At 39.5% G+C, this 27886-nt stretch overlaps 1 protein-coding gene across 1 annotated transcript; it reads right to left on the bottom strand.

Moving 5' to 3' along the window:
* Positions 1-13: 13 nt before the first annotated feature.
* Positions 14-27886, bottom strand: KLHDC1 (kelch domain containing 1). Its single transcript, XM_068682225.1, has 13 exons — positions 27638-27886; positions 25078-25148; positions 22472-22589; positions 21504-21622; positions 20063-20141; positions 19138-19221; positions 17222-17305; positions 11008-11066; positions 6620-6732; positions 5769-5841; positions 1705-1789; positions 1316-1368; positions 14-999 (listed from the first exon to the last, which is right to left on the bottom strand). Exons 1-13 carry the CDS (start codon positions 27737-27739, stop codon positions 825-827), a joined length of 1215 nt encoding a protein of 404 aa, XP_068538326.1. The 5' UTR covers positions 27740-27886; the 3' UTR covers positions 14-824.

Here is a 27886-nt window from a genome sequence, read left to right as displayed (position 1 = left end):
AACTACTCAAAAGTGGTCTCCAACTCTATAAAATTTTAATGACTGTGCTCCTGTTAACTGGGTATTCGAAACAGAAAAATAGCAAGTACTACATATGCTCTTCTTTAAACAATAAATAAGCATTTTTTTTAAACAAGAATTAAATATAAACTTTACACATCCAAAATACAATATACAACCTATTTCAAAAAGGACTCGTTGATTACAGAAACATAGCAAAACCACATTATGAGCAGCATGTGAGCTTTCCTATGCGAGCTGTAATGCTGCTCCTTACAGTGCTCTTCAAGTCCCCCGCTCAGCTATCGCCCTTCATGGGGTGGGTACGATGCTCAGCTCCGTCACTTGAATACATACTCAGATGACAGAGTCTGGTGGAATCAAATAATAAGATTCGGTGGTGTTACCTTCCAGTTACCTTCTTCAGGATGGACAAGTCTGAGTCTTCCAAAGATGGTGTTAAATTTATTTTTTTCAGAAAGGCTGATGTGATAAGGCTCTAGTTAAGTTTTTAGACTTAAGCCACATTTTGGTCAACTGAAAACATTTTTATGGCATGTCACCTTCAAAAAGAACAAGTTGTATGGACTGTCTCATTAAGACCACAACAGCAGAAGTTAACAATATATACAAATCAAGTTTTCTCAGTTTCCTATAACGCAGAAAACAAAAGACTTCCATAAAAAGGATTTCTTTGTTCTCAAACTTCACTTAGAAACTCAGCTTAACATACTGTTGCTCTGTAGCATTAGTAAAGTTCACTAACAAAAGACTTTGCTGTACAGTGTAAATAAACCAGTGTTCAACAGTTTCGTTGCCATTGTTCATGTGGTGTTTAGTTGACATTGTCGTTCAGTTTCAGCTTTCTTCTCTTGCCGGTGGTTAACTGCAGCCCAGAAGGTTATTTTTTTCAGCACCTGCTGCAGAAGTTTGGATGGCAAGCAAGGTATTTGATTTTTTAAGAGGGCTGCGTTTTTACCGATGCAGTCAAGACACAACCTGAGGAAGAGGGAGAGAAAAAAAAGGAGATTTAAGTAAGTGGTCTATAACCTAAAGTCAAAAAATACTGAATAAAAGCTGCTTATGATGGTCACTACATGTGTTGTGCATGCATGTGCAAGAAGAGTATTATACAATACCAATGTTTAAACTGCTACAGATTGTCATACACTGCATGTTTCAAATATTTACTGAGAAGGTGATTTTATATTTACCTGCCTACATGGGGTTAAATAGTTAAAACCTGTGCACGAAAAAAAACATAGTGCTACAACAATTTACCCTTAGACTGCCTGTACTGATAGCCTCCACTCACCTGAGAAGCGAGTAAGGTTGAGTCTGAAATATCAACAAGTCACTGCAATGACCCTGATAAAGAGAGAGGAAAACAAACATTAAAATGATAAACAGCTTATCTCAGAAATACTGCTACTCTCTGGATTAATGTAACATTTATTACCACATACATAATTTAAAACGGTGGATATTTAAATAATTATTTTTAAAGAATGAGAACATCAAGTTATTTTTATGACCCTAAAAGAGGCATGAAAACCCCCTCCTAAATTACATTCTCAGGAACACCTAAAGTTACATCTTCACAATAGCATGATATGAATGAATCCAATAATATCAACAACTGTATTAATTTTATTTCAGCTTTAATTATTGTAGTGCAAGGATTTCATTACTCAGTTTACTGACCGTGTCCATGAAATGCAAGTCATCTTTGCTTCCACCAAACACCATCACTTCTCCTTCTTTTCCAAGGCAGGCTGTATGCCACAATCTAGCAACAAAATTGTAAATAGGGTTAGTGACTGAATAACAAGAAGCAGCTGTGTGTTGTCAGCAAAACAATTCTAATAACTATATATTTTAAGGGGTTTCAGGGGAGCAGGAAGTTTATTCATGTATTAATTACCTCACACAGACTTTCCTACATTCCTCATATTCAAGTTTCTTTTCAAAGAACTTTTGTTACGAGGATATATGATCCTTTTAATTAAAATGGAAAGGTCACATTTCCTAAATCCTGTGATTCCACTACTTAAGCACAGAGACTTGAAGTCTTATTATCTCACACTATTTACCCAGAAGAATTTCACAATTTTAAATAATTTGTTTTACAAGTTGCTCTGTGAGGTGCAGAAACAATACAGGCTGTTCTTTAACAATTTGTATCTCAAGGAACATCTCCCAATCTTTGCTAGTAAGCACTAAGCCTTAAAGGACTGAAGTGATTATGAGAGTCTCTCTTTTCTGTTTGACCATTTCTTTGCAAAGATTACGTTGTGAAGCATCTCTGAGGTTTCCAATTTGTCCAATATTACTAAGATAGGTTGATTGACTCCAAATGTGCATGGGAAAGAGAGATGTACTTGCACAGAGTACTCTAATGGAACCCCCTACATTTTAGAAAACCAAGACATTATTTCAAAGGTTTTCAAATCTGAAAATAATACATTAGAATGTTATTATTCCATTCTTTAACAATATAAAAGGAGAGAGCAATGTGACTATCCATCTCATGACAGTTTTGGTGAATGGTTACATTCCATACAGACCAGTATCTTTTTGTCACTATTTGACTGATCTGTATTATGCCTATAATATATATTATACCTTGTCTTATTTATCAGTAGCTCAAAAAAATGCTACAGTGGAAAAGTTCAGAAAACATGCTTTTGCCAAAAACAGCCTTTAAAAAAATCCACTGTTTCTGTAATTCATAACTATAATTCTATTGGCTTTCAGACTGCAGGATTTTTAGTACAGACTGTTGCCCCTGAACACCAGGATAAGAGCTTCACAACACCAATTACCTCGTGGCAGTTTCATTCTAAACCCGAAGACTCATGGGGATCATTTTCTGTGCACCAATTACTTACATCATGCCCACAAGTAATTCATACATACAAAAGCAGATTGTACAAGAAATAATAAAACCCAAAACCCCGATTTATATAATCTTGCCAGAACAATGATTCTGCTTCAGTAGCTACACCTTGCTTGATTTATTGCCAGCAGATCAAAGTCTGTTCCTTTTCTACTGGTGTATCACCACTGAAGTATCTCAAGATGATTATCACCAAAGCTCTGGCCCTTTACATTTACTTAAATGAAAAAATACACACAGCTAGAACTTTCATGCAGAAGTAAACGCTCTCACTTTCTTACTCCATTCATTTCAGTTATTATTCACTGTTCTCCTTAAGCTAAACTGTATCCCACCCTTTTCTCTTCCTCATACCTGGAGATAGATCTGTCTCTGCCTTATCTGCATTAGGAAAACTCTGGCCTGGACTTCGTCACCGAAGAACACTGGGGAGCCTTTCCTGCCTTGATTTTGTTGACATCCTAGCTTGCAACCTGATGCTTTTTTCTACAGACTGACAGAGTTTATGTCCTCTCACAGCTGCTCTAACTTATCACCTAAACATTCTAATAAAGCACATTATTTGAATTATACAGAAGCTGAATCAATGTAACCTTCTTATACAGCTCTTCTAACTAGAATATAGATTAAGAGAATTACATTATAATGAAAACACTAAGAATTTGTACATTAAACACACATTTTGTTCTGTATATCAAGCTGGTATGCAAAATACTTTCTGAAGTATGACGTATGGACAAAAAAAAAACCACAAATATTTTCCACCAGAATTACGGGTCTATAACCTGGAGGACAATTTATTAGAAATTCCTAAAAAGGGAGGCTGAAGGAAATTAAAGGAATTGTTCTTTATATAAGGAGAATAAATAAGGAGAGAATCAATTTTGCAGAAGCGTTGGGAAAAATATACTAATGCACATATGATACATAGTGTATTTTTATAATAGAAATATATTTAAGTACATATCTAAGTATTGTTGCCATTACATATTAAGTCCTACTGTTAAAACCATGGGAGCAACAGAACTGATTTAAACCTTTTTTTTTGTCTGCAGTAATCCCCTGCAAGTGTAGGGCCATAATTATGGTACAAGTACTTCATACTCATTCAAACTAATTCAGTATACAGGCAGACTTTTGGTATGGCTCCTTTTACCTTTACTTCCAAAACTTCCTGAAAAAATGTTATTCTCTTCCTTTAAAAAGGAAGGCAGTGGCAGGGGGGGCATTTACTGCCTTAAAGGCTTAGCTCAATGCAAGGCACCTGACCTCAGCCTACCAAAGCACACACCAACAGCTAAAGATGGCAGAGAACAAGATGCAGGACTGAGGGAGCCGACTGGCATCAGCACAGAACCCAAAAGCTCTGTTCTCCAGGAGGGTCAGGGCTGTGTGTGCGGTTGAGTCCCCAGCCGAGGTATCAGCATCAGTCTGGGGACCCCTTTTTGTGCTTCTGCAGCAGCAAGGCAGGGGCTTGCACAGCAGTCTCCTGCCAGCACAGCCAAACGGAGGTTATTCTTTGTAGCCCGGTGTGGGATCTGCCCTCAAACTGCCTGTAAACCATGTGGGGCTCCCGAGGCAGGTGCCACCACCACCTGAGGCACGAATTATCCCAGTGTAATTACAGAGTAAAGGCTGAGCTGCAGGTCCCTGGCCTGCTGCCTGCAGGAGAGCACATCCTGTCCCTTCCCAGTCCTTTTTCATGGGACACCGATAAAACTTAAAAACCTGAGGGGAGGCAGTCAACTTTTAGGAAACCATCTGTATAAAGAACTGAACAGGAAGACAGGTATGAGTTGTGACTGCTAATTACGTGCTTTGTTTTTTTTAAGGCAGTCAGTCTTCACTTGTCAGTTCACTGATCATAAAAAGAAAACACTTTGTGAACCTAAGGTATGAGTTTATTTAGTCTTGAAATAGTTTGAAATATACGAAAGCAGAAATCTTGGTCTAACAGTGGCTGCTATATTTAAGAACGCCCTAGAACAGAATAAAATGAGAAGAAAATTCAATGACGTAAGGATATTTCAGTAATAGAAAACAGAACATAAGGCAGGAAGCATACAAATGTCAGACTAGAATCATGCACTAAAAGAATGGCAAGAAATTGTGCTGAGAATACCTGGATGAATATATTGAGTGAACTCCATGAAAAAGTGAATATTTAATATATACAACCATTCATTTCAACAGTACTCGCATTATAATACAGAGAATGCTGCAAAGACTGGGATAAAAATAAAAGCTGTACTCTGAAACAGCAGGCATTTGTTTTTAATGGCAGCTTTCAAATAATGCTCAGGTTTAGAACATGCAACTTATTTTTTTTTAAAGACAGAAATCTAGCTACTGTAGTTTAGTACTAAATTCAGGTTTGCAAAACTGTAATCATAATTTGTTGCTTCTGCCCAGAGAAATAAAAAAAAACAAAACACAGCAGCTATTTCTAATTCCCAAAATGTGCATCAACATTTTCATTGCTGTCTTCTGCATGTTTCTAAAAATGTATTAACATTAATTAATTTTCACCATTTTCCTTGGTTATTAAATTCCTCAAAAGTTAAGCAATATACATTTCTTATATAAAAATCATTTGGATATATACCACCAGGTTAACTGGACACCCAGATCCTTCATCAGAATCTCTTATTGCAAATAATCACCATAAAGAAAGTAAGAATCAGCTGTAACAAACACAAAGTAATAATGCCTCAGCTGGTATGGAGGCATGTAAGGAAACACTGCAAACTATTAAATCATGCCACGTTCACTTTGTAAAGTATTTCTATAATGTAGTTTTAAAACACTGTTTTTTAATTTAGAATCCCTTAACTTGAAATGTCTAAATTTCAGTGTTATTTTTGTATACCTCGGCCTACTCTTAGGCAAATGGGTAAGTTGTTTCCATCCATTTGTTGTAATACTGTGAATCCAGCCATCACCTGTAAATAAGAACATATATTAGTACTTTTTCCTTGGACAAAGCATTACCTTCTCTTTTTATTTATACAAAAGCTTTCTGTTCTAAGAGGACATTATATTAAGATAACAAAAACATCAGTCAATCTTTTCAACCTTTGCAATTTAAACTTAACCATTCAGTTACAAAAAGCTTGCTGGATTGAAATCTGGAATTAAAACACACAGACTTTTTTTTCTTTTTGGTTTATTGAGAAAGGAGGTCGATGTCCCTTAGAAAGCAGGTCAACGTCCCTTTGAAAACTGTCCCCTCCCAGGGTAATGTATCTGTGACACTCAAAGCTATTTTCATATTTTGTCATGAGAAGATTGCCTTTTCTAGAAAGGGAACACAGCATAATAAGACCACCTTACTTCCCATCTAGTGTTTTGTGGACATGATTCATCCAAAAAATTATATTATGTTAACATTATTTGAATCTTCTAACTGCAATTCGTAACAAGATCAAAAATTATCCTCTGCACATATCTGAATGTGAGACACTCTTGCCGTTATCCTTTCAAATCAAGGACAGTTTGACTAAAGATCATTAGTTTGATCATTAAATGTTATCATTGTACTGCACAACGTGCTCCTACATTTCTTTAAAAGGTAAAATCACTCAAGGAATACTCAAGTGTCATGAAAATTCTGTAAAAGATTTAAATAATCTAAACAGTTTTTGAAAAACAACAAACATGCAAAATCTATTAAGTTAGCACCAAAGCATATAATAGAATCACAATTTTAAAGTTACTTACTTAAAGGAACATTATCAGAACTCAGTCCACCAAAAAGAAAGAGTCTGTCATCTCCTATCGGAGTCAATGTGTGCCATGATCGATCTTTTGGTTTCTCTCCACTGATATTAATTCTTGGTGAAAGAAATAAGCAAAAACAAAATTTCAAAGAATGATGAAAATGAACCTGCCAGAAAATGTAGTAGTTAATTTAGTTTGTATTTGAACAAGCTTGGATATTTTCCCAGCGGAAAAGCTGCATTTAAGCAATCTGAATTTATGTTCAAGGAGTGAGGCCATCCAAACCTTGAGAAAAACGTTAGTAAAAAGTGCAATACCTAAGCACAAAACAGGGGTGGGTTCACCATTCTAAAATTCTGGTCACAATACAAAAATTTAGTTCTTCCAGATTTTATCTATTGATTTTAGTCACACAATTCCATATACTGGAGATGGGAATCTGAACAATAAAAAACCTGGGCATTAGGGATGGATACAGGGTAGCCTGAATTCACGCCATTTAGTTCAGGCTCTTCAGTGTACAGCTGTCTCTGATGGATCCCAAGAGTTAGCAGAGAAAACTAAGGACCTCCAGAGGGCATCAGACCACGTAATATCTCGATCTAACCGAAGAGGCAACTTCTTTTGTAAAAGTACCTAAACTCAGACACACAGAATCTAGGCCAGCACACACTAGGTATGTCCTGATTTTGGAAAGATAAGGAAAAGAGCAGCTGTGAACACCAATCAGCTTGCTTACAGGGACAGTCTCCAACTGACCCCAAGTGGTGTAGAAAGGACTTTTCTGCAGTTCACACAGATTGCATCTCCAGTTACTTTTTTTTTTTCCCCGATTTGCTGAAGAGGGGTTGATGTAACATGCACAGATGTGTGCTCAATGTGTGGCAGAGACAGCAATCTGCGTCTTCTTTACAATCAATGAAGAGAAACAGGTCCTTGAAGAGCACAACTTGTGTTCTTGTGATTTCCTTGTGTTTTTGTTTTTTTTTTTTGTTTGTTTTTTCATCTATCTACCTTAGCAGCAGTTATCTCATGCCCGAGAAGTGCCTATTTCTCCTAACTGAGCACAGAGGGAGCCTAGGGTGAATAATACAGGCAGCTGCAGCTGTTAGAGGAATTTCACTACTGGTGACTGTTAAGCAGTTCCCCATCTGGAAGCAGAGACTGAAGAATCACAGCTAATTAAACACTGATTGCAAAACTGTCCTACTAAATTTGGCGTGAAAGTTGGAGCCAAGTCGACAGTGTTTAAATGCCTGCTTTGCACAACTCTTGTATAAGAGACTTCTGAAATTGGCAAAAGAGGCAGACTGCCAGGATACAACACATTTTGATGTTTAGAAAAACATCTACCAGAAACTGATGGGTGAGAGCATTTGAATATTTCACACAATTGATACCAGAAATGATCACAGTAACAGAAATACCATAATATTGAATGTTTCAGTTAACAGGCTGGTGGAGCTCAGGGGAGATGATGTAAATTCTGGGCGGTGGCAGAAATCTTCTCCTCCACCTCTACCTCACTTTGGCAGCCCATGGTTGGGGTATCCATCATCTGGGACCCTGTCCTCTTCCTCCCCTTCTAGCTACAGGAGATCGCTCACTGTGGGACAGCTCATGCCTGAGAACATCTTCCCCAATCCCCTGGCCTTCCCTACATAGCAGCAGTACATCAGCGCTTAAAAAGGCTGAGGAAGGACAAAGCAATGTGCTGCCAACTTTCCCCAGCACCTGACTCGATGCCAGACAGCTAGCAATGCAAAACAGACATGGGCTGTACCCTCCTGGGTGGGACTCAACACATTTCGCAGACGCTGCATTTGTGAAAGCACCTGGCAGCATGAACACTGGGTATATTTGGTTAAGATTTTGAAAATAGTAACAGGGAGGTTTGAGGACAAACCTGAGAGGTGACTGCAAGGTGGGCTCCTCTCCTCCAATTCTTTTGCAATGATAATTATCTCTAGGAGAGGTTTGGCCCCCAGCTTACAGCCTGCTTGCTGTGCTGGTTGGCAAATCGATGAGTGAAAGCTGTATCTATGTAATGCAAGAGTATTTGGAAAGAAGCTTAACAGTTAATATATGGAGCTTGAAAAGTCAATATTGCAACCCCATGCTGGAAGATATTCCTGGATTTATAAGTTAATGTGATGCAATTCCTTGAGAAATCAGCACAGAGATGAAGAAAAAACCTGATATGACTGGTTGGGAAAACAGCCTGGTGAAATGGGTGTGTGATGGATCATTACAGCACACCAGTTAATGAAAAGCCAGGGGGCTTTAAATAAAATCATCACTACGTTTGTTATTTCTGTTTTTAGGAGAGGATATTCAACAAGTGAATATGTTGTGCTGTGCAAACCAACGCCTCCTTGCTGGGAGATCTGGACTTTACAACAGAATCTCAAACACTGGCAGCATTCAGAGAGCCAAACTTGTAGATCTATATAAAATGCTTGACCCTCATCTGGTGGTAATTCACACGGGCAGTCCAAAACAGCAGCTGCAGAATGGCTGAGGTAATTCTGTTATCAAGATCAAATAGCTTGCAACTTGTCCAAATTCTCATTAGTCATCACATCAGAGGAGTTTGAAGCTGTAGCGTAAGAAAGGCAAAGGCTGTTGCAAGAAGCACCTACAGCAGAAAATATTCACACTAATAACAAAGAACTCTGAAGGAATTTCCCCACTTGTGCAATGCTGGGCTCTTAAGAGGCAGCTTTTAGCTGGAAATAGACTGTCTGATGAGAACTATTCAAGTCTATTCCTGAAGCTCAGAAGATATGAAGTGATTTGGTTTATTTCAAGATCTTAATACCTAACTTCACTGGTCTCAGCCAGTATTTCTTTGCTATGGAAGTTTCATCCAAGCCAATCTACAAAGTAGAATTCTTAGGAAACAAAAAAATAATAGTAATAAAAGGAGAGAAAAAAGTTCAACCTGATTATCCACATTGCCTTATTCTGCATTGCGTGGAGTCATCAGACTTTTGGGACCAAGTTCTTTGTATTGGAGATGATCCCCACAAATGCTCCATTTCTAACACAGCCACCGCTATTGACTCTATGAAAGGAAGCATGCGGCCAGAAATCATTTTCCAAGCAATCTGTGCAAAGGCAGTCTGGAGCAAAAATGTGCATAGATAGCAATGTGACAGATGCAAACTTTCGTATGGCTGACTAGGACTTCGAACTTCAACACTGACACATCTCCTTCAAGGCCTGAAGTTCCTCTTGTTGACTTGTCACTCAGCTGTCATGGCTTTCCTTTTTTAAAGCAATACAAAGCAAGTCAAATAGGAACAGCTCGTGCAACAACCAAAAAAAAAGGAAGCAGTTGCATCCAGTAACTGGAATAATCAATCCACTCAGAGGCAAAGTCTGCAGTCTAAGTGGGACAGTGCTATCATGTAGGCAGCACGTTATTCATTTAAAAACAACCAGCAAAGAAAAAGGGAAATTAAACTGATTACTTAATCCTAAGTGCTAGTTAAAGAAACCTCCAAAGTGAAGTTTTTTTGAAGGTTTTTTGAAGGGCCACTTGTGAGACTTCCTCGTTCTGCTGCCATGAGCAGTGGGAAGGAATAGGTGGAGGATTGCCTGCTCCCTCCTTCTGCATTTGGTTCAGAGGGTAGAGAAACACGCTTGGTATACAACCCATCAGTGAGTCACAGGTGAGAAAGGTGCCCAACATTGCTGTGTGAAGCTCTGGAGCAGGATCAGTACTGACACATACTCATGAAAGTTGCATTTTGGGGTCTTTTGTGAAATTACTACTAGGTTACCTTGAGGACAGGAAGAGAACAGTGGTTATCACCCACTGGTTTCTGCTTGTCTTCTGCTTTGTCTGCCAGTGAACAATACAGCCACTGACTATACATGTAGTGAGCACTGCCATAAATGTATACAAGCAAACCTGAACAAGTACACTAACACCTGATTTAGTTTAAAATTGAAATATTTCAGTGATTTGTTTTACATAAATAAGTAAAAGATGCTTGAGAGGAGAAAAAAAGATCTTTCCTCAATCTGGTCCACAGTGAGAAATATATGGATATAGTAAAAAAAAAAAAAAAAAAAAAAAGTATTCAGAAAGACATCAAACCTAAAATTCCATATGGATAGATGTACCAGTCTTGGAAATGAGCATGTTAAATCACTACATGCTGTGCTTAAAATAGCATTAACAATGCTGTGGTGCAGAACAGAAAAAGCGTGGTAACCCCTATCAAATTAAATTCAATCGAAATCACAGTGTAACAGCTGTTGAAGTCCCCAAACTCCCATTCTCCTCTTGGAAAAAATACAGAATTCAAATTGGAACCATTTAACAGCATGTTTCAATCTGTTACATTCAATTTTAAGCATTAGAGAGGGCAACCTACCTTCCAGACCAAGTCCACGTGTCTAAATTCAGGCAGTGCAAATCATTCATTCTCGTTTGCTACAAATAAAAAATAAAATCCCAGTTGTGTTATATTAAGCAAACAAAGAGCAAAGTATTTCAGTGAGGCCTTCATAGGACAGAGCATTTAAGTAAAAGTAATTTAAAGAAAACTGTACCCATATGCCTTAAAACAACTCTGTACTACGGAGCACATGAAAAAACATTTTTTCTTAAAAAAAGCGACAAAGAAAACAGGCAACTGAAAATAACCTGTCAAGAACATTTCTAGTAATGCAATGGCACTACGGGGCCAGTTTTACTCTTTAATAGTAGCTTAATAGTGAAGAACTGTGATACTCAGTTCCTGGAAACGCACTGAATCTCGATCCACAAAACCTGCAGTGGGTAATTGCAGAACTGCTCATTTCAGTACTCTACCCGCAGTTTCTCTCATTATTTTTATTTGCATTCTGATCCTGACTCTGCATCCTCCTGGCTGCCTGCTCACTGATTTCTTGGAATATGTTAATAAATAGCGTACTCAGTACATGACAGGCCTCAAGCAGTTCATTACATCTGTCTTTTCTGAATGGCAAGCCCTTTCAGAAAGTTAATACTAGAAACATTAAGGTTCCGTGACCCTTTAGCATTTGCCATAGAAATAATAAAACATATCAGTAAGAAGAATGGGAAATCGATACACTTGCATATGTGCCTGTGTTTTGAGGTGAGGAAAGTAATTGCCTTGGAAACACGGCAGGGGGGAGAGAATATACGAAAATTTATTTGCTTTAGATGGTAGCAATACTTTCAGCGGCTTGCAATACGCTTGGCTGATAGCTGTGATTCCTCTAGGTACTACTAAACAGTATCTGAGAAGTAGGGAAATATAGCTTGCCTTACCTTACAATTTCTTTTCTCCTAGGGTAGTCCATAGATCTATTAGAATAAGCCTTTCTCCAGCTTGCAGATCCTCTGAGGCAGAAACTAGACTTGTCATTTAAGTCAGAATAGGAGTAGCTTTGTCCCTGAGAACTCAGCCAGTTAGTGAGTTTGAGAGACTTCCAAAGCTGAGCTGTGGAAGGTCTCTCGGTGTATTTCAGGGAACCGCAAGGATTTCGGGATAGCTGTGGCCTCCTCTGATCACATAAGTGCTAGCCCGTTTCTGTCCTAGGGAAGATGATGTTAACTGGCATTTTGAAAAATGCCTTCAGAGCCGGCAGCAGGCTAAAGGAAAGCAGAACGTGAGTGCTTTTGTGCATTGCCTGAGAAACTTTACTCCCGTAAGAGGGTGAATGTAACAATAAAATATGGTCCAACTGACAGCTAGCGGATTGATCTGCCTTCCATGACAAGTCTATCCAGTTTCCTGCTCCCTCAGGTTGCTTCGAAGGAAACGAGGAACAAATCATACATGCAGAAAGCAAAAGGCGGTTACTGAGTATCTTCTGCTGCACCTGTACACAGCCAGACACTTGGGGATAGGGTGGGGAAAAATAAACAACATCCTGGCCCCCGGAACCGCTAACATTTCATCATCTCGGAGTCACACAGCTCAATACAGAGGACATTGATTAAAGACAGGGAGGAGAGCGAGTTGCTGTTACGCTGGAAATTAAGGTTTCAAGAAGATGCTGTTCAAGACCTCCTAGCTGACTTTCCTCTCTTTACAAAGCTAGGCATGAGGCGGAAGATGGAGTAGTTTTCAGTTCCTTGGTCCCTGGGAAATCAATGCGTTATCATCTTTACATGCTAATATTTCAACAGACTGACAGATGAGAAATGACACCCACCTCGTTTGGAATTCACAACTCGGCATCAGTCAGACATTTCTGCCTAAGATCCAGTCCTCTAACAAATAACAAATGAAAATGCCTTTCTCCCCAGCCCTTATTTGGGCAGCTGTAAGGCCCGCTCAGGCTATCATCACTTGCCACATGCACAATTTGCTCGCAGTTTCTCCTGTAACCATAAACGCTACCTACTACATTCAATAATTTAGCTGATGATCCTAGATTGATTCTTAGCTGGCTTGAAAGCACTGAGCCTTGTAAGAGCGTTTGCATTTCCGTCTGAGCCACAAGGACTCCTAAGACATCTTTCTTATCTATGGCATGTTCATTTATTTGCAGCCCAGTAAATATTAACCAGGATCTGCTTTGTCTCGGGACCAGCTTTCTGGCATGATGAAAGGCATTACGGGTGACATGTTTACAGATCACTGCTCTGTGCAGCTCTCCAGTCTCAGATTTACAATCAAACAGCTATTACAACGCAGATCTTTGTAGAAGGACTGCAGTTCAATCTATCTTCTTATCTTCAGTGACAGGAAGGATAAAAAGAAATATAAACATGCATACATTAAGGCATCGGATGCGTGAAGAGCTGCTGAAAAGACTTTGTGTTATTACTTCATTCTTTACATGAAAACTTTCCACTTAAACACGAGACTTGCATCAACTTTTGGACTAACTTTCCTTCCTTCCCACTTTCTCCCATTTCTGTTTGTCAGGGGCTTACCTGGAGGAACAGAGTCCACATAACACTTCTGAGCCTGTTTTCAAATGATTCCTGGTACAATTGATTTTGATCACCATCATCATCATCATCTTCTTTTACCAGCTCTAGCTCCAACTTTGGAAAAAGGTGCCCTTTCCTCCCAGAAAGATGAATAGGAGAAGCCTCATGACACTTCCTGGCCCTTTCTGGTTCCTTGCAGAGCCTTTTCCCTGGGAAGATTTGTATTATGGTGAACTAGAAGGAGAAGGAGGAGCAGAGCAACCCCGTATTTGCTCCTTAATTTGCGGAGAAAAGCAAGACTTCATCCTCTGGGGAGGAATTACTCTTGTTGTCAGGAAACGCAATCCTTTTCTGATGTCTTTAGCTTTCCTTCCTGCTTCACGACTTACATTAACTCCTCAGGCCCCACTGAATGCTCCCTAACCTCTGTAACTTTCTGTCCTTTTTTTGTTTCTAGGATAGAAAGTGAATCAGTGACTGGGTATCACTAAGGTGAAAGCTACACTTGCTGCTCTCCTACAAAGCTAAATACAGCTTTCCAAAATTTCACTCTTCTCTCATATTGTTCCCAAGTGGTTTCACTGAAATTTAGCAAGTGGTTATTAAGGAAGCAGATGCTACCCGAGGAAGAGAAAAACCTTTTCAGCTCAGAGCCTTCTTGTATTTCTGAACCCTGCTGTCAAATAGACATGGTTAACTAGAAGCCAGAGGGCACGTCCTCTTAGGGCACATCTAATCATGCAACAGCACAGCGGAGGGATCACAGGTGAGCTCCAGTTTTACTAATAATTTCTCGTGCAGGTAGCAGAGGCTGCATGGGAATCATGGCTTGGGTTATAAAGCAATCCAATTGCAACAGGCACAGTGCAGCAACCCTGGCCGGCTGGGCACAACGTGCAGTGCTGTTCTGTTGTGGTGTGAAGACGTCTGCACCACACAGACAGCCCTTGCTCACAGCAAGCCAGCAGGAGCGAGGCTTTGAAGGCTGAGGAAGCGTTCAGAAATAAATGGTAGGCCAGGAGGTCCTGAGCTGCACATTTAGTTCTTCACGTTTGCTTTCTCTCCCTCTCACATCTGTGGGCTTGCTAAATGAGAGGCAGGATTCGGGTCAGCTGTGGTTAGCAAGAGTTCATTCACACAGCAGACATCAAACAGCACGTCTATAGCAGGAGCACGGAGCTCACTTAGCCCAGCATGGCTCACCCTGACACACAGGGTTTGATCAAAACCAGATACTTTGTCAGTCTTTTCCACTACCCATTTATTTCCTTGGTTGTTTGCAAATATGTTTGACCAAACCTACAGCTCTGGAAGCTACCGTGTGCAATTGTCACAGCCTGAGGTGGGGCTTTAGCAACAATCCTGAGGTTGTGAGCCTGTACCAAGGGCAACGTGACCGGTTAGGATAAACAGGAGCAGATTTGGTGGCTTTCTTCTCTGAACGCTCTGAAAAGGTAAAACTTTACTTAGGTAAAAACTTTTCCTGCAGCTGTGGGAAGCAATTCAAACTGAGTAACTGGCTGGGTATTTGCTGGTGCGCGCATTCTCAACCTGCCTTGGTCTGGGTCTGGTTTCTGTCTGAGCAAGCAGGAGTAAGCTGTTTTGTAACAGAACTGTAGACTTTCCCTGAGAAGAAGGTTGCACCACTGCAGAGCTTTTGTAATAGAGCTTAAAAAAATGGGGAACTTGGATTCAGAAAAAAGATTCATACCTTAAGAATACAAGGTTTGGCAGATTCTAAGAGGAATTTGGTGTATGTTCGTTGTAGGACATTTCCAACCAACAGTTAACTCCTTTTTCATATAGGAAAACTACAGAAATAGAGCACTGAGTGCTTTCAAAAGCACCTTCACTGTTACTTTCATAGCAGTAGATGTAGAAATCGAAGTCTCATCGGCTAGCTGAATATGATTAAAAGCTACAAATCAGTTGTAGGTAAAAAAGAAAAAAGGCTAAGACCATAACAATTTTTAAAAATATGGATGAGTACACAGTAACTTACATTATATTATTTTTTTACTTGCCTTACAGAATCTGCTTCTCGCATTCCTCATAAATTCCAGCTCAGACAAAGTCATACAATAATATTATCTTACCTATGCTTTTGCAACCGTTCTAAAAAGAGTTGGTACATTTTCCACTCCATAACAAAACTACACTGGCAAAAAAAAATTACAGCTCACAGGTGGAGCCTGCTCTAGTTAAAATTACCTACTACCTACCAGTCTTATTTTAAGACACAAGTAGGTATACTTTTTTTTTTTTTTAATTTTATATTGCATTGCTGCCTCAGGTTGAAATTCTCACATTTATTTAATGCTTTAGCACAGAACAAAGAGAAAACTTCCCCTAATCAATGCTACAAAAATTGAATGTTGAGGTTTTGGTATCTCCCAAGTTTCCAGTGATGACTTCAGGTTTGTTAGGTACAGACAACCATAGGATGATACCTATGATTTTTTTTCATTTTTAGGTTAAAAAAAGCTAGAAAAAAAAGAGTTAAGATTACATAGCAAGAATCTATTCTTGCTTTATATATGCACTGATTATATATGATGCAGATCTTATGCCTTCAATTACCTACAGGGCAACAGATTTAAGATCTTCCAATAATGTACTAAAGGGTACAGCTTCGGATCAGTTATCAAGGAAGTACACACAAGCCTTACTCTTGTGGTCAAGAGCCTTATGGGATGCAAAGAAAAGAGCTGCCAACAGCAATCTCTGCAGTATGCTCCACATTTTCTTTATCAAGGTCACAGAACATGCTGAAGGTAAAGACTGAGACTGTGAAACTGGCATTCAGAGAGCAGTGGAGAGGCTTAAGTGACGGGTGGCTGCAGTACCCTGTGCTATCAGGTAACACGCTGCAGCTCCCTCTACCAGTCTCAATGTACGGAGACGCTGGCTTTGCATCCAGACATTATAATCACACGCTGCTTGTCCGCATGAGTGTATTTCAAATACTTCTATGCAAAAAAAAAAAAAGTTTAAATTATAAAGCCAACTGAAATCTGCTGTTTCCTACCTTTTGGGACCACACGTTGCAATTATAAATCTAAAATACCGTATCATACCTGATATTCTAAACTTTACTTTCCCAGAAGGTAAAAATCAGGAGGTGAGAGGCGTGTATGTGAGAAATGACTGTTCTTACACATTTCCCCTTTCTTTAAGAAAAAAAAAAATCACAAGCTAAAATCCTATTTGTATTTACTTCTTGCTACCATTTCATTAAGGGATCTATAAACCTGCAGAGCTGTACTAAGCACAGGATGCTAGCATCTCACCTTTTATAAAAACCTGATCTATCATCGGGCTTGCTTTTCCCCCACTCTGAAAGAAGCATCTCCTACAGATCTTACACAGAGGTCAACCATTTTTGTTGATTTATAAACATGTAAATTTACTCCTCATCTGTTTTTCCCTTTTGGGGACAAAGTATGCTTCATTGTAAATAGTAGAGCCAGAAAGACAGAATCTTCTTTTTCTAAGGAAGAAATTCACTTCCTACAGAGGAATTAAAGACAGCATCCTGAATTCACCACTACTAAACATACCAGTTAGGCCAAAAACACTTGGGATTTTCTTCTACTGCAACAATAATTTGCTATTAGAAAAGTGAAACAAAAACAAACAAAAATAACAGCTACTAAACTACTACCTATAAAATGTTTTAATTAAACACTAACCAGCACTCGTCCTCCGAAGATGTAACCTTTATTTCCCAGCACTGCACATGTATGAGCTGCTCGAGGCTGAGGCGGATCTCCACCCTGAAAGAACCAATAAATGACATTTATATTTTTCATATTTCAAATTAAATAATTTATAGTCACATCCAAAATTCCACAGCCATTAGAAGATACACATAATTGCTAAAGAATCTTTAATTGAGTTTCCTCAGTTGCTAACGTGTAATGTATTCCCTCTTGGTCTAAGACATCGAGGCTTTTTTCAAGTGAAATTCAATTAATTTATCTTTAATTCCTAAGCATAAAATTAAAATAACACATCAGTTATTGTTGGTATGTCCTGTGCCGCTTTATTTTTCCAAAGCACAAACTGTCAGGAGCTGGTACTAAAAATCTCTAGAAATCAGATCTTAAGTTGTTATGCAGCATGCAACAGCCACAGGCTAAAAAGTCTTCCCTGGGTAAGTCAGAAATAAAGCTAGCAAAACTGCCTTTTACTTTTCAATGGTAATTTCTTTTTTTGCATTTAATTTTGTAGGAGTTTTAGTACAGCCTATAAACAGCATAAAACAGTGTCAGACCTCACTGCAATACAGCTCGACCGAGTTGTAAGCTCCCCAGGATTTTATGAAGCTCTATACTACACTATCACGTTTAATGTCAGTACATAAAGACGTGTGCATTGCTATTTCACTGGGAAACTGAGTACACATGCTCCTTTGGAAGACTATTAAAGTAATGTATTGCTGAATAATATCTGGTCTGTTTATTCTAACAAGATTGCATGACTAGTAGATACTTGTTTAAAAGATTTTTCAACATTAGCCCTTGAAGGGAATACAGCAACTGCATGTACACAACAAACAAATAATGAGCGTATTAAACATACATCACACTAAACATACATCTTTACTTCACAAATAAAGACTGAAGACCTAAACTAACAATATAGGGAGATTTTTTTAATCTTTTTTTAATTCTGTGAGAGCTGAACAGTGAATCAAGAGAGACTAGGGTTCAAGACCACTACTGCTCTTTCAGCTATCATTCACACTGACCTATCAGCTTTCTGAAGAAGGAGAGAGGTGGGAAGGGAGGAAGAAATCCACATGTATATGGTCAACTCCCAGTTACCTGTGATAGCTTATCAGCGTTAGAGGTTCACATACACAGCTGCAGCCAACCAAATAGGTGGAGGACACTGGTTAAATTCAGCTTGGCATGATTAAAACCACACATACGTTTGTGCTGCACACTGCCCACAGACCTTTGCTTTGCTCCAGGAAGCCTTTGCTAGGTGAGATGCACCGTGGGTCAACAGCCATGCTCCAGCCAAGAAACTCTTCCCAACCCAAGATACTGGCAAACCCTACAGGGATTCCCAACCAGCCTGCAGAATGCGTTTGGCAGGGCCCATGGAGCCTTTGTGAGGAGCTGCTGAAACACCTCCTGCTCCTCAGCACCGCTCTGGGAGTCACGCTGAATGGTTTCATGGAGCATGCCAGTGCCTTGGCTTCCCAGTAACAAAGAGAGCTGATGGGAATTTCATATTCCCAACATGTACTTTAAAACCTAAATACAAAGCCTGACCTCCTAGGTACAGGATACTGCATCACCTCCTAATCTATCCGGATGTCAAATACCTCTCTGAAGCTTACTTTATGTTTTGGCTCAGAACCACATTATAGAACAAACAGCAGTCTACATCCTGTAGAGAAAAAAAAGTCATGACATCAATCTTGAATTCTCCACATTTCAGATTCATCGAGTGTCCTCCTGTGCTATGTTAAAGACAATGAAAAGGAAGCATTTTCAAATTACTTGTCCCACCATGAATTTTGAGAGCTCAGTAACTATTCAAAATGCAGGAAGGTCACAATTGTCTCAAAAGATAAGACTTAAAGAACACTCACTCGAATTGCTGGTTGAGACCAAGTTTGTGTGTTTGTATCAAAAACATGAACATCATTGTGCCATCCCCAGAATATCTGTCCTTCCTGAAAGAGAAGTTAAAAAATTAAAAGCATTATTTTAAAATCTTTGTGCTTGTTAAAGGGTACAAACCTACAAGTGATCTATCAAAACAGAAAATAAACTAAAATACAGGACTTTAAATAAATAAATACACTAACATTTTCAAAGTGATAGAGCAACTCAGGTCTAGTTGGAGGTAGGATGAGGGATAATGACACTCGAAAATGGGCTTTGGGCTCCAAAATGAGTCACTGTGGTAGGCAAAGCCTACATCATGCCACAACATACTAAGAATTAAACACTTAGATTGTACAAGGTAATACATTTCTTGTAAGTCGATATTTAACATTCGATGTTAAGGGTCAGGACTCCGTGAATACATATCTATTAATTCATGTGAAAAGACTAATCAGCCTCCTTCTTTCTAGTAAGAATTCGTTATAGGAAACTAGCTAATCCAGGCATTTTAAAACATATGGCATTTACTTTGGTTAACAAATTAAGGAAATTAACTGAGAGCGCTTGTCCGTTAGAGTTGTGAAACTATAAATTCCCTTCTGTTACTTCAAGAAAAGCAATTCTAAAATCTTCTGGGAGTTCTGTGTTTAAAAAAAGGGTCTTCAGATTTAAAATATTGCATTTGTTTTTCCTGACAGCATTTTGTTTCATTGCATTCAAAGTCTAGCACTTCAAATACACTGAACACCCAACACCTCCCAGCAACATGCAACACCTGAAATTCCAAATCAAGGCAGAAGACTCAAGTTTACAGCTCTCATGATTCTTCATACCTACTGAGCATAGTACAACAGATCATGCTTTGACAAGAAAGGACAAAACACTGAATTGTAGCAAATCTCTTACCCAAAATGCATCGTGGACATCAAAACAATCACTCAGCTCATTATGCTTCCTACAGCCATAGCCACCAAAATATATTAGCCTAAAACACCAACAAAAAGAAGTTGTTAGCTGTTTTTAGAATAGAACTCATATTAATAAACTGTAATAATTAGCCTCAAATATTGCTTTACCTACTGTATATAACACAAATTAAAATATTTCATGCTACATCTAATCATACAGAAAACCTTACCAACATGAAGGTGGTATTGTTACACCTCTCAATGTGCCTGACAGAAATCCTCATAAGTAAAGAGGGAGCTTCAAGATACCTCAAAGCCCTTGTTCTATATTCCTCCATCCTCAAGCTCACCAGTCGTTTTCAGACATGAGTCAAAATGATGCACTACACACAACAGTAACATGCCTATGCTTCTACAATATTTGTTAGACTTCTGTATTAAGCTTTTTTCAACAAATGTTCCCAAAGGTCAGCTCACTGGCTATGACTCACAACATCTTCCTCTTGCTTTCTGTAAGCTTATGAAGAGATTCTTTCAGCTAAGTGCTACTGAACATATTGCATTGCAAGTAGCGTTACACACCTCCCAGCCTAATATTCCACCCATGAAATGGCCATCCACAAGTAATGGTTCCTAAAGTTTTGTTTAACTTCAACATTTGAGGATATTTGATATAGCTGTTAGTGATCTCGGGAGAAGGCAATTTAGGAACTGATGGCATGGTGCAGGTCATTCCAGACACATTCCTAGGGAAACAGAGTTACTGAAAGCATCGTGCAATACACCAAGACATCCTGTCTGCAAAATCACACCTTGTGAATTTTTAAAGTATACTTCTACAAAGGTGCATAGCTTGTCTCCAAATATGTTTGTTAAATTAAAAGGTTATGCTTGTTACCCTCTGCCACCTAAAATAGGTTTGATTAAGCTTTTTTTCTAAGTATGTTGACTAACTTTTACAACACGTATCTAGCCTGACTTGGTTCTTATAATGTAAAAATACTCACTGAAATGTTCTTGTAATTGTTAATGTATTTTTCAAGGCATACAAATGCTAAAATATATTTTATTGCATGAAATAATTAATGGGTCCATAAAGCAACAAAAATTCAATGTCATTTCTATACTGATTTTTTTTTTGTTGTGCGTTAAAATTAAAAACGTGGGTAATATGTGCATAACAAGTTTCACCTCAAGTCTCAAAGCATTCCAGAAACTTCCACTGAATTTCCTAACTCTCTCCCAAAGCCGCCTTATATTTACCATTAATTCAGCTTACATGTGAGAAAACTCTGGTACAAAGTTAAGAAAGTTGCACAAAATCCCATAGCAAGTCAAGCTAAGAATTAAAGTTTTGTGAATCACAAACCTGTGTTCTCCTCACTTTATAGTATGGCCTCTCTGCAATCAACACATATTAAATATTCTTAATGTGTTACCTGTCCTTATACACCCAGCAGGAAAGCTTGTCACGTGGTGTAGGAGGTTGGCCTTTAAAATTTGTGATTTTTTTCCACCTATAGGTTCCATTTTTTGTTCGCAGATTAACATAATACAGCTGAAAAGAAAAAAAAAAATACAACATTCTCAGTATAAATGGTATTGAAGAATCTGGCACAATTGAGCAGGAAAAAGAACAACCCACCTCCCCCAGAATATGCTACTTACTTCCTTTAAAAAAAAGGAACTGTCAGTGAAATTTACGATACATAGCAGCATATGGGAAGAGTCCGATTCACCACGAGAACAGTTAAAACGTGAGAATTAGCAGTTTCCTTGCCTTCCCTCTGTCAGACCTGTATAATACTACCCTGCTCCTTCAATTCTCCAACCAGCAGTAGCTCTGCCTAACCTGAAGAGAACGCCCACGCAGAAATCAGCAGTGTTTGTGAATGGAGTGCTGAACAGATGTGACTGCAAGCTCCAGCTCAGTTATTTTCTAGTCTGAAGCCTGACATTGCTGACACTAGATGATAGCGCACTTGTGACTTAGCTACTTCAGTCTTTGGTTACTACAAAATCCAATAGCTATATTTTAACTTTAATTACTGCTTGGTCATATAAGAAATGTAATCACCAAAGGGATACAGGAGATCAATTTCAATTATGGCTGACAATACATGTTTTTTAAAAGTAATTACGAAAATGCTGGCAATTCTTAGAAATAAAAAGTTTCACATTCTGTGCCTGGTTCTGAAGCTATGATTCAACAAAAATTCCCAGAAAAATAAATGGAGTTGAACATTAAAACAGAAATTAAACTTTTTATTTTGTCAGTTTAAAGTATGTTTTGTCTACAACACTAAAAGATTTTCCTTAAATTTCTCCTTTATTTCAGAAAATAGGGTCAGCATTACTATTCATTCAAATACAATCCTTTGTGAAAGAAAACAAAAGAATACAATACCCGATTACTGTATCCTTTATCATCAAATCCACCAAAAATGTACAGCTTCCCATTAATGCTTGCTCCACAGCTTCCTGACATGGAGGTAGGGAGCTCTCCTTCCATTAGGTGCATTGTCCTGCAATTTAGCACATACGTTAGGTGTTATAATGCTGTTTCCAAGCACAGTAAAGAGGTATAAATAGAGGTATAAATAATTTTTGCACTTAAAGCTAAAAATACACTTGCAATATTTTGGCCATAACTAGGAGGAGAATTATTAAGTTGGGCTCCTGTAGTAGAAGAGTATTTTCGCTTGAACACTGCGTATACATTTATGAAGTATCTCATAGTAAAAGAGCTTTATTAGGGCTAAAAGTGTAGTTACTCAAAAACTGGACATGTTATTAGCAATAATTCCAAAAACTCCTGAAATAATACAGCAATGCTGTTACGTTAGAAATAACTGAAGTAGAAATAAAGGTCACAAGTACTCACTGGTTTTGGTACTATGTCACACGTCACTTCTAAAACTGCCTTTTGCACTGCATTTAGCACCATAAAAAAGCTCCAATTATGCCAGTTACAGCAATGAGCGCTCCGTTCTTCAGCCACCATCAGCAGTCCCGACCTTCTTGCTAGTCGCACGTACAAGGCCGTGATTTCCATGGTGCAAATCCTAACACCACGTGGTCGGAAGCGCCATGCAACTGGCTGACCAAAGTCACTTTCTGCCAAACTCCCAAGGCTGAGCACCAGGCCAAGCCTGTGCTTAGCATCATTACTCCACGTTGAAAGCAGCTTTGTTAGAAGCTCAAATTTCTGCAGAAGACAGGGACCTACCCCTCCCTCTCTCACACGTACACAGCCAGAGGACATGGGATTTTCTTAGCTTTTACACCTTGTCTCCACACCTTCATTTTCTGGAGATACACCAGACAGATCCCAGCCTCCCAGTGCTGACACTCCAACTCTGTTCTCCAGATTTGCTGCTGAAGTCTCAGCTGCTTTCACCCCACAGTTTCTGGTCAAAGTTCCCTTCCCTTGTCATTACTTCTCAGCTCTCCACCTGGGTCTCTAGCCCAGTCTCCCACCTTCAAAGCCTAGCTCCAGATTTTCTTCTCTCTGCTAGGTGTAATGTCACCAGGCTTCCTGAAGCAGTCACTTCCATTCACTCCCTTCATCGATGCACCTGCACTTAGACCCGATGCCTTCAGCTTCTGGCACTGGTGACCATGTAGAAGGATTGTTACAGCGTTCAGTTCTGACTCTTGACCTTATCCCAACCTAAAAGAACTGGAAGCAGCCTTTAAAAGGAAAAGCTGTTTATGTCCTTAATCACCAGATGTGAATGATGCATGTGTAACCTGTCCTTACTGAAAGCTGTGCTAACAAACAGCAGGTCATGGCTCTGCTTCCAAATACCTTTGTTCTGGCATCAGCACTGCCACAGGCAAAACCACCTTCCCCTTCTCTGCTCCTGCTCATTCCTGTGTCAGGCTGTGTGTTCTGCTGTATGCTTACAACTTTTGTGCTGTAAGTGAATGAGTTCAAGAACTGATCCATGTTAAAAATAGCTCTGAAAAAAGAAAGGTTATATTTAACTCAGATCTCTTTCCCGATCCAATTTCCTACGTGACCATATAAAGAGCTGTACCAGGACAACTGATACAGGGACATCAGGGGGTTAAGAACAAGAAAGGGTATGAGGCTGCTTTAGCCAACCCTTTCACCAAAAGAAACAGACGTCAAAAGACAGTGAGGTTACACTCTTAAAAACCCAAACCACCAAAAATAACAACAAAACACTAATGAAGTCTTGCTAGAACTGCACAGCTAGCTGTAGGCAAAATGTTGTTTTCAAAGTCAGTGACTTGACTGAACAGATAAGGAATTTCATACGTAAGACACCTTCCTGATCTAGTCCTCCTCCCCTTTTTACTCAATTTGTTGCTTTTAATATAGGTTCAAAAGAAATCTTGTGACTATGGATATGCAAAGAACACATAAACAGTTGGGAGATTAGACAGCTGGCAGAAAACCCATATGAACCTAAAAGAATACTGCTCTACTAGGCTGAAGACAATTATTGTAATAAAAACCATTGGAAAACTTAAAACAGAAGCATTGTTAATCTCTCCCCCCCATACAGTGTGTAAACACAATAAATATAAAAAAAGATTAAATTGCTAGCGATGTGCAAGATTTGTATAGTTATTAATTACTTTTAGAAATACACAGTTAAATAATAGCACAAATATATATAATTGTAAATAGATCAACAACCCAACTACCTAGTGTTTAATGTTAAAAGGAGTATTTGATATATGGAGAATTAAGCACAAGTAAAATGTGCTTATTCTAACAGAGCCCTGAGATGGCCATTTCAAACATCTGTCCGGAAGAAAAACAAAACACAATTATACTTACAAAATTAATGTTTTCTAGAGTAATTTCCAAATACGTATGCTTGTTTTTCAGTCTTCATATTAAACATTTGCTATGTTAACACCAAGGAACATGACCAATAGCTCATGTAACTGAAGGAAACCTTTACACAGCAGCTAATTGTAACCTCTGCAAATATCAACTTTATTTATCAATCAAATATAAATAATTTAACTTACCATAACCCACTATCCATTTCATAGATCCAGAGCTCATCATTAGGCAAATACACTTCATTTTCTTCAATCGACTAAAATGGAAAAAAAAATCGCAAATGTTAAATCAATTATGCATTATACACCATACATTTTTAAATGAATACCAAATCATGTTACTTAGCAACTCCAAATACTCTTAAGGAGATAATCTTACCAGAGCATAAGTCATACTCCAGCACTCTTGCTCTGATCATTACCTTTATGAGCAGGCAGCTCAATAATTTAAATATTTTACAATTTATACTGGAAGTTCAAAATAGTTCAATGTTTCTACTTTTCGAAGCTATTAAAAATGCTGTGCTAGGTGTGTCCTCGTGTCATTGAGTTTTGCTGATTGTGAATAGTAGATTTAATCACTACTTTTTATAATCACAGTGCCCTAAAAGGAAATTAAATTTGGTCTATTAGTAAATTAGAGCTAGGGAGATAAGCATTTCGATATTCAGGAAGCATTATCTTTTGTTTTGGGGGATACTTTAAATTAGGAGGGGTCTCTGGGCCTGGCTCCGTCCTCTCGGCACCCTCCTGCAGGTGGTTAGGGACATCAGGAGGAGCCTAATTCCTCTGTGAAAAACAGAGCTATGAAAGAGGCTATATAAAAATAATCTGGGAAATAACGATGAGGAAGAATAACAAAAAGGAAAAGGAAGTCTGAAGGAACGCAATTGCAGAACTCCAGCTGGGTGACAATTATGTTGTTATTCTCTTAGCCTTAGAAAGAAATGAAACACTTTAAGGGAATAAGCAGCCAGAGATGGTAACCAAATAAAGAAAAGCAGAGATAAAAGTGAAATCAATGTGAGGAAAAGAAGTTATAAACAAAACTGAAGCTTAATTATTTATTACTGATATTGATTACTTGCCTTTATTATTACCTTCTCAATTTGAGAGGTGCCAATTAGGCAAGCAAGCAATTCATTCGCTCTAGTTTATTTTGCCAGGTACCTTTCCTAAGGAAGGCTATGCCACTACACGCAGCTTGCACACTTCAGAAAGTACAAAAGTCCACTACGCTTAATCTAAACCCAACAGTGGTAAGAGGCCAAGTAGTTGCTAGAGAACCAGCCTGGAATAAAAACACTGATACCAAGAGTAAGTTAGCTGGGTGGCAGTCTACCATTCAGCATGCAACACGTAAAAACGTAAAGTGATTTGGCTTTGTAAAGCGCTGCTTAAACATTAACTTACTGATTTTCACAGTACACAGGTAAACACACCCCGTGTATGAGTTTCGTAGTTTTATCTCCAGAACTCAACACACACGGTATTCTGTCTGTGCCAGAAACCTATAATCCTTCATCAGAAAGCCTTTGGAAATACTGCAGTAGTCAACCCAATCTTTAAGGCTACAGCACAGAGAAGTACTGAATATTTCCAGTGGTTTAGGTGTTGCATAGCTATAGACTATTATTGAATTTAATGCCAGAGAAGAACTTTAGAACTTCCTGTACATTACAGGGCTCTTATTTCAGTACAAGGGGGCTGTATTTTCAGCCTCGCAGCAGCCACCAGCAGCACAGCTCCTTTCAGGTCAAATAAATCCAGCTCAGGAGCAGAAAAACCCTTCGAATTGCACACGCTGCTCGGCTCTGCCCCATCTTTCAAGCCCAATATTTTAGTTCCAAGAAAAGAACATCCTGATTTCCTGAAACCAAACGCTAATGCACTTCAGGAAGAGACAAAAGGCAATCGGGCAGTGGTACCCGAGGGCCCTAAGAGCGTCCTTCCCCTGCCATTGCCTACACTCAGCACGTGCCATGTTTTAAAGTTTAAACCCAGGATGCTCCAACTGGAACTCTGCTTGAGCACAGGAGAGGTTTTTCACATTTAAAAGCTCACTTTAACCCACAAAAAAAAATAAAATGAAAAAAATAGAAATAAAAACTGAAAATGTAATAGAAACATGATTTAAACTGGAGTAAGACTAAACACAGTGACTTTCACATTTTATGCCCAATGTGCAAACACTGTAGATTAAATCGGCTGTATGTAGTGTAGCATTATTTGTAGTTTAGGACTGAAATAATTAAGAACTAGGAGTCAGAAGCATTTAGCGGTGGCGATCTTTTGATGACAGGCAGCAGACACCTTTCCGTCAGACAACTACTAACGCCCCAAAAACGCCGCGATTACGTAAGGGTGAGGCACAGCCGCCAATTACAGCTGTCACCCTTAAAAAAAAAATAAAAAAACATTCAGCCCAGACCATTGCCCGAGCCCCAACGACGGGGGGGGGGGGGCGCTCCGTGAGGGGACCCCCCCCGCCATCCCCTCAGCTCGGCGGCCGTTGGGGGCCATTTGAAACGCCCGCCCCCGCGGTGCGCGCGCCACGCCGCCGGCCAATCAGCGGCCGCGCTGAGGTAAACAGCGCTGCCTGAGGGGGGGGGGGGGAGGCATGGCGGGGGGGGGCCGGCTCGGCGCCCCCTCAGCCCCCGTGTGGGGGCTCGCTGCCAGGTGTACCCCGCTTCTCGCGTCCCCTCCTGCCGCTTCCCTCCGCCCTAGCCCCGCTCGCTCTCCTTACCACGTAGCCCCCCCAGACGTAGAGAAAGTTGCCGTCCACCACGGCGCAGTGGCCGCTCCGCTCCTCGGCCACGCAGAAGCGCTCCGCGGGGTCTGCCGCCATCTTAGGGGGAGGACGGGGAGAAGGAGGAGGAAGAGGATGAAGGAGGAGGAGGGAGCTACCTCGCTGCCTCACCGCCTCCTCCGGGAGAGGCTGCGGCTCGCCGCCGCCGCTCGCTGCCCGCAGGCGGACGGGAAGCGAGGAGGGTCC

This window comes from Anas acuta, chromosome 5, assembly GCF_963932015.1.
Source record: "Anas acuta chromosome 5, bAnaAcu1.1, whole genome shotgun sequence".
In the NCBI taxonomy this organism is placed as follows: domain Eukaryota; kingdom Metazoa; phylum Chordata; class Aves; order Anseriformes; family Anatidae; genus Anas; species Anas acuta.
This window is presented reverse-complemented; position numbering and strand designations above follow the sequence as displayed.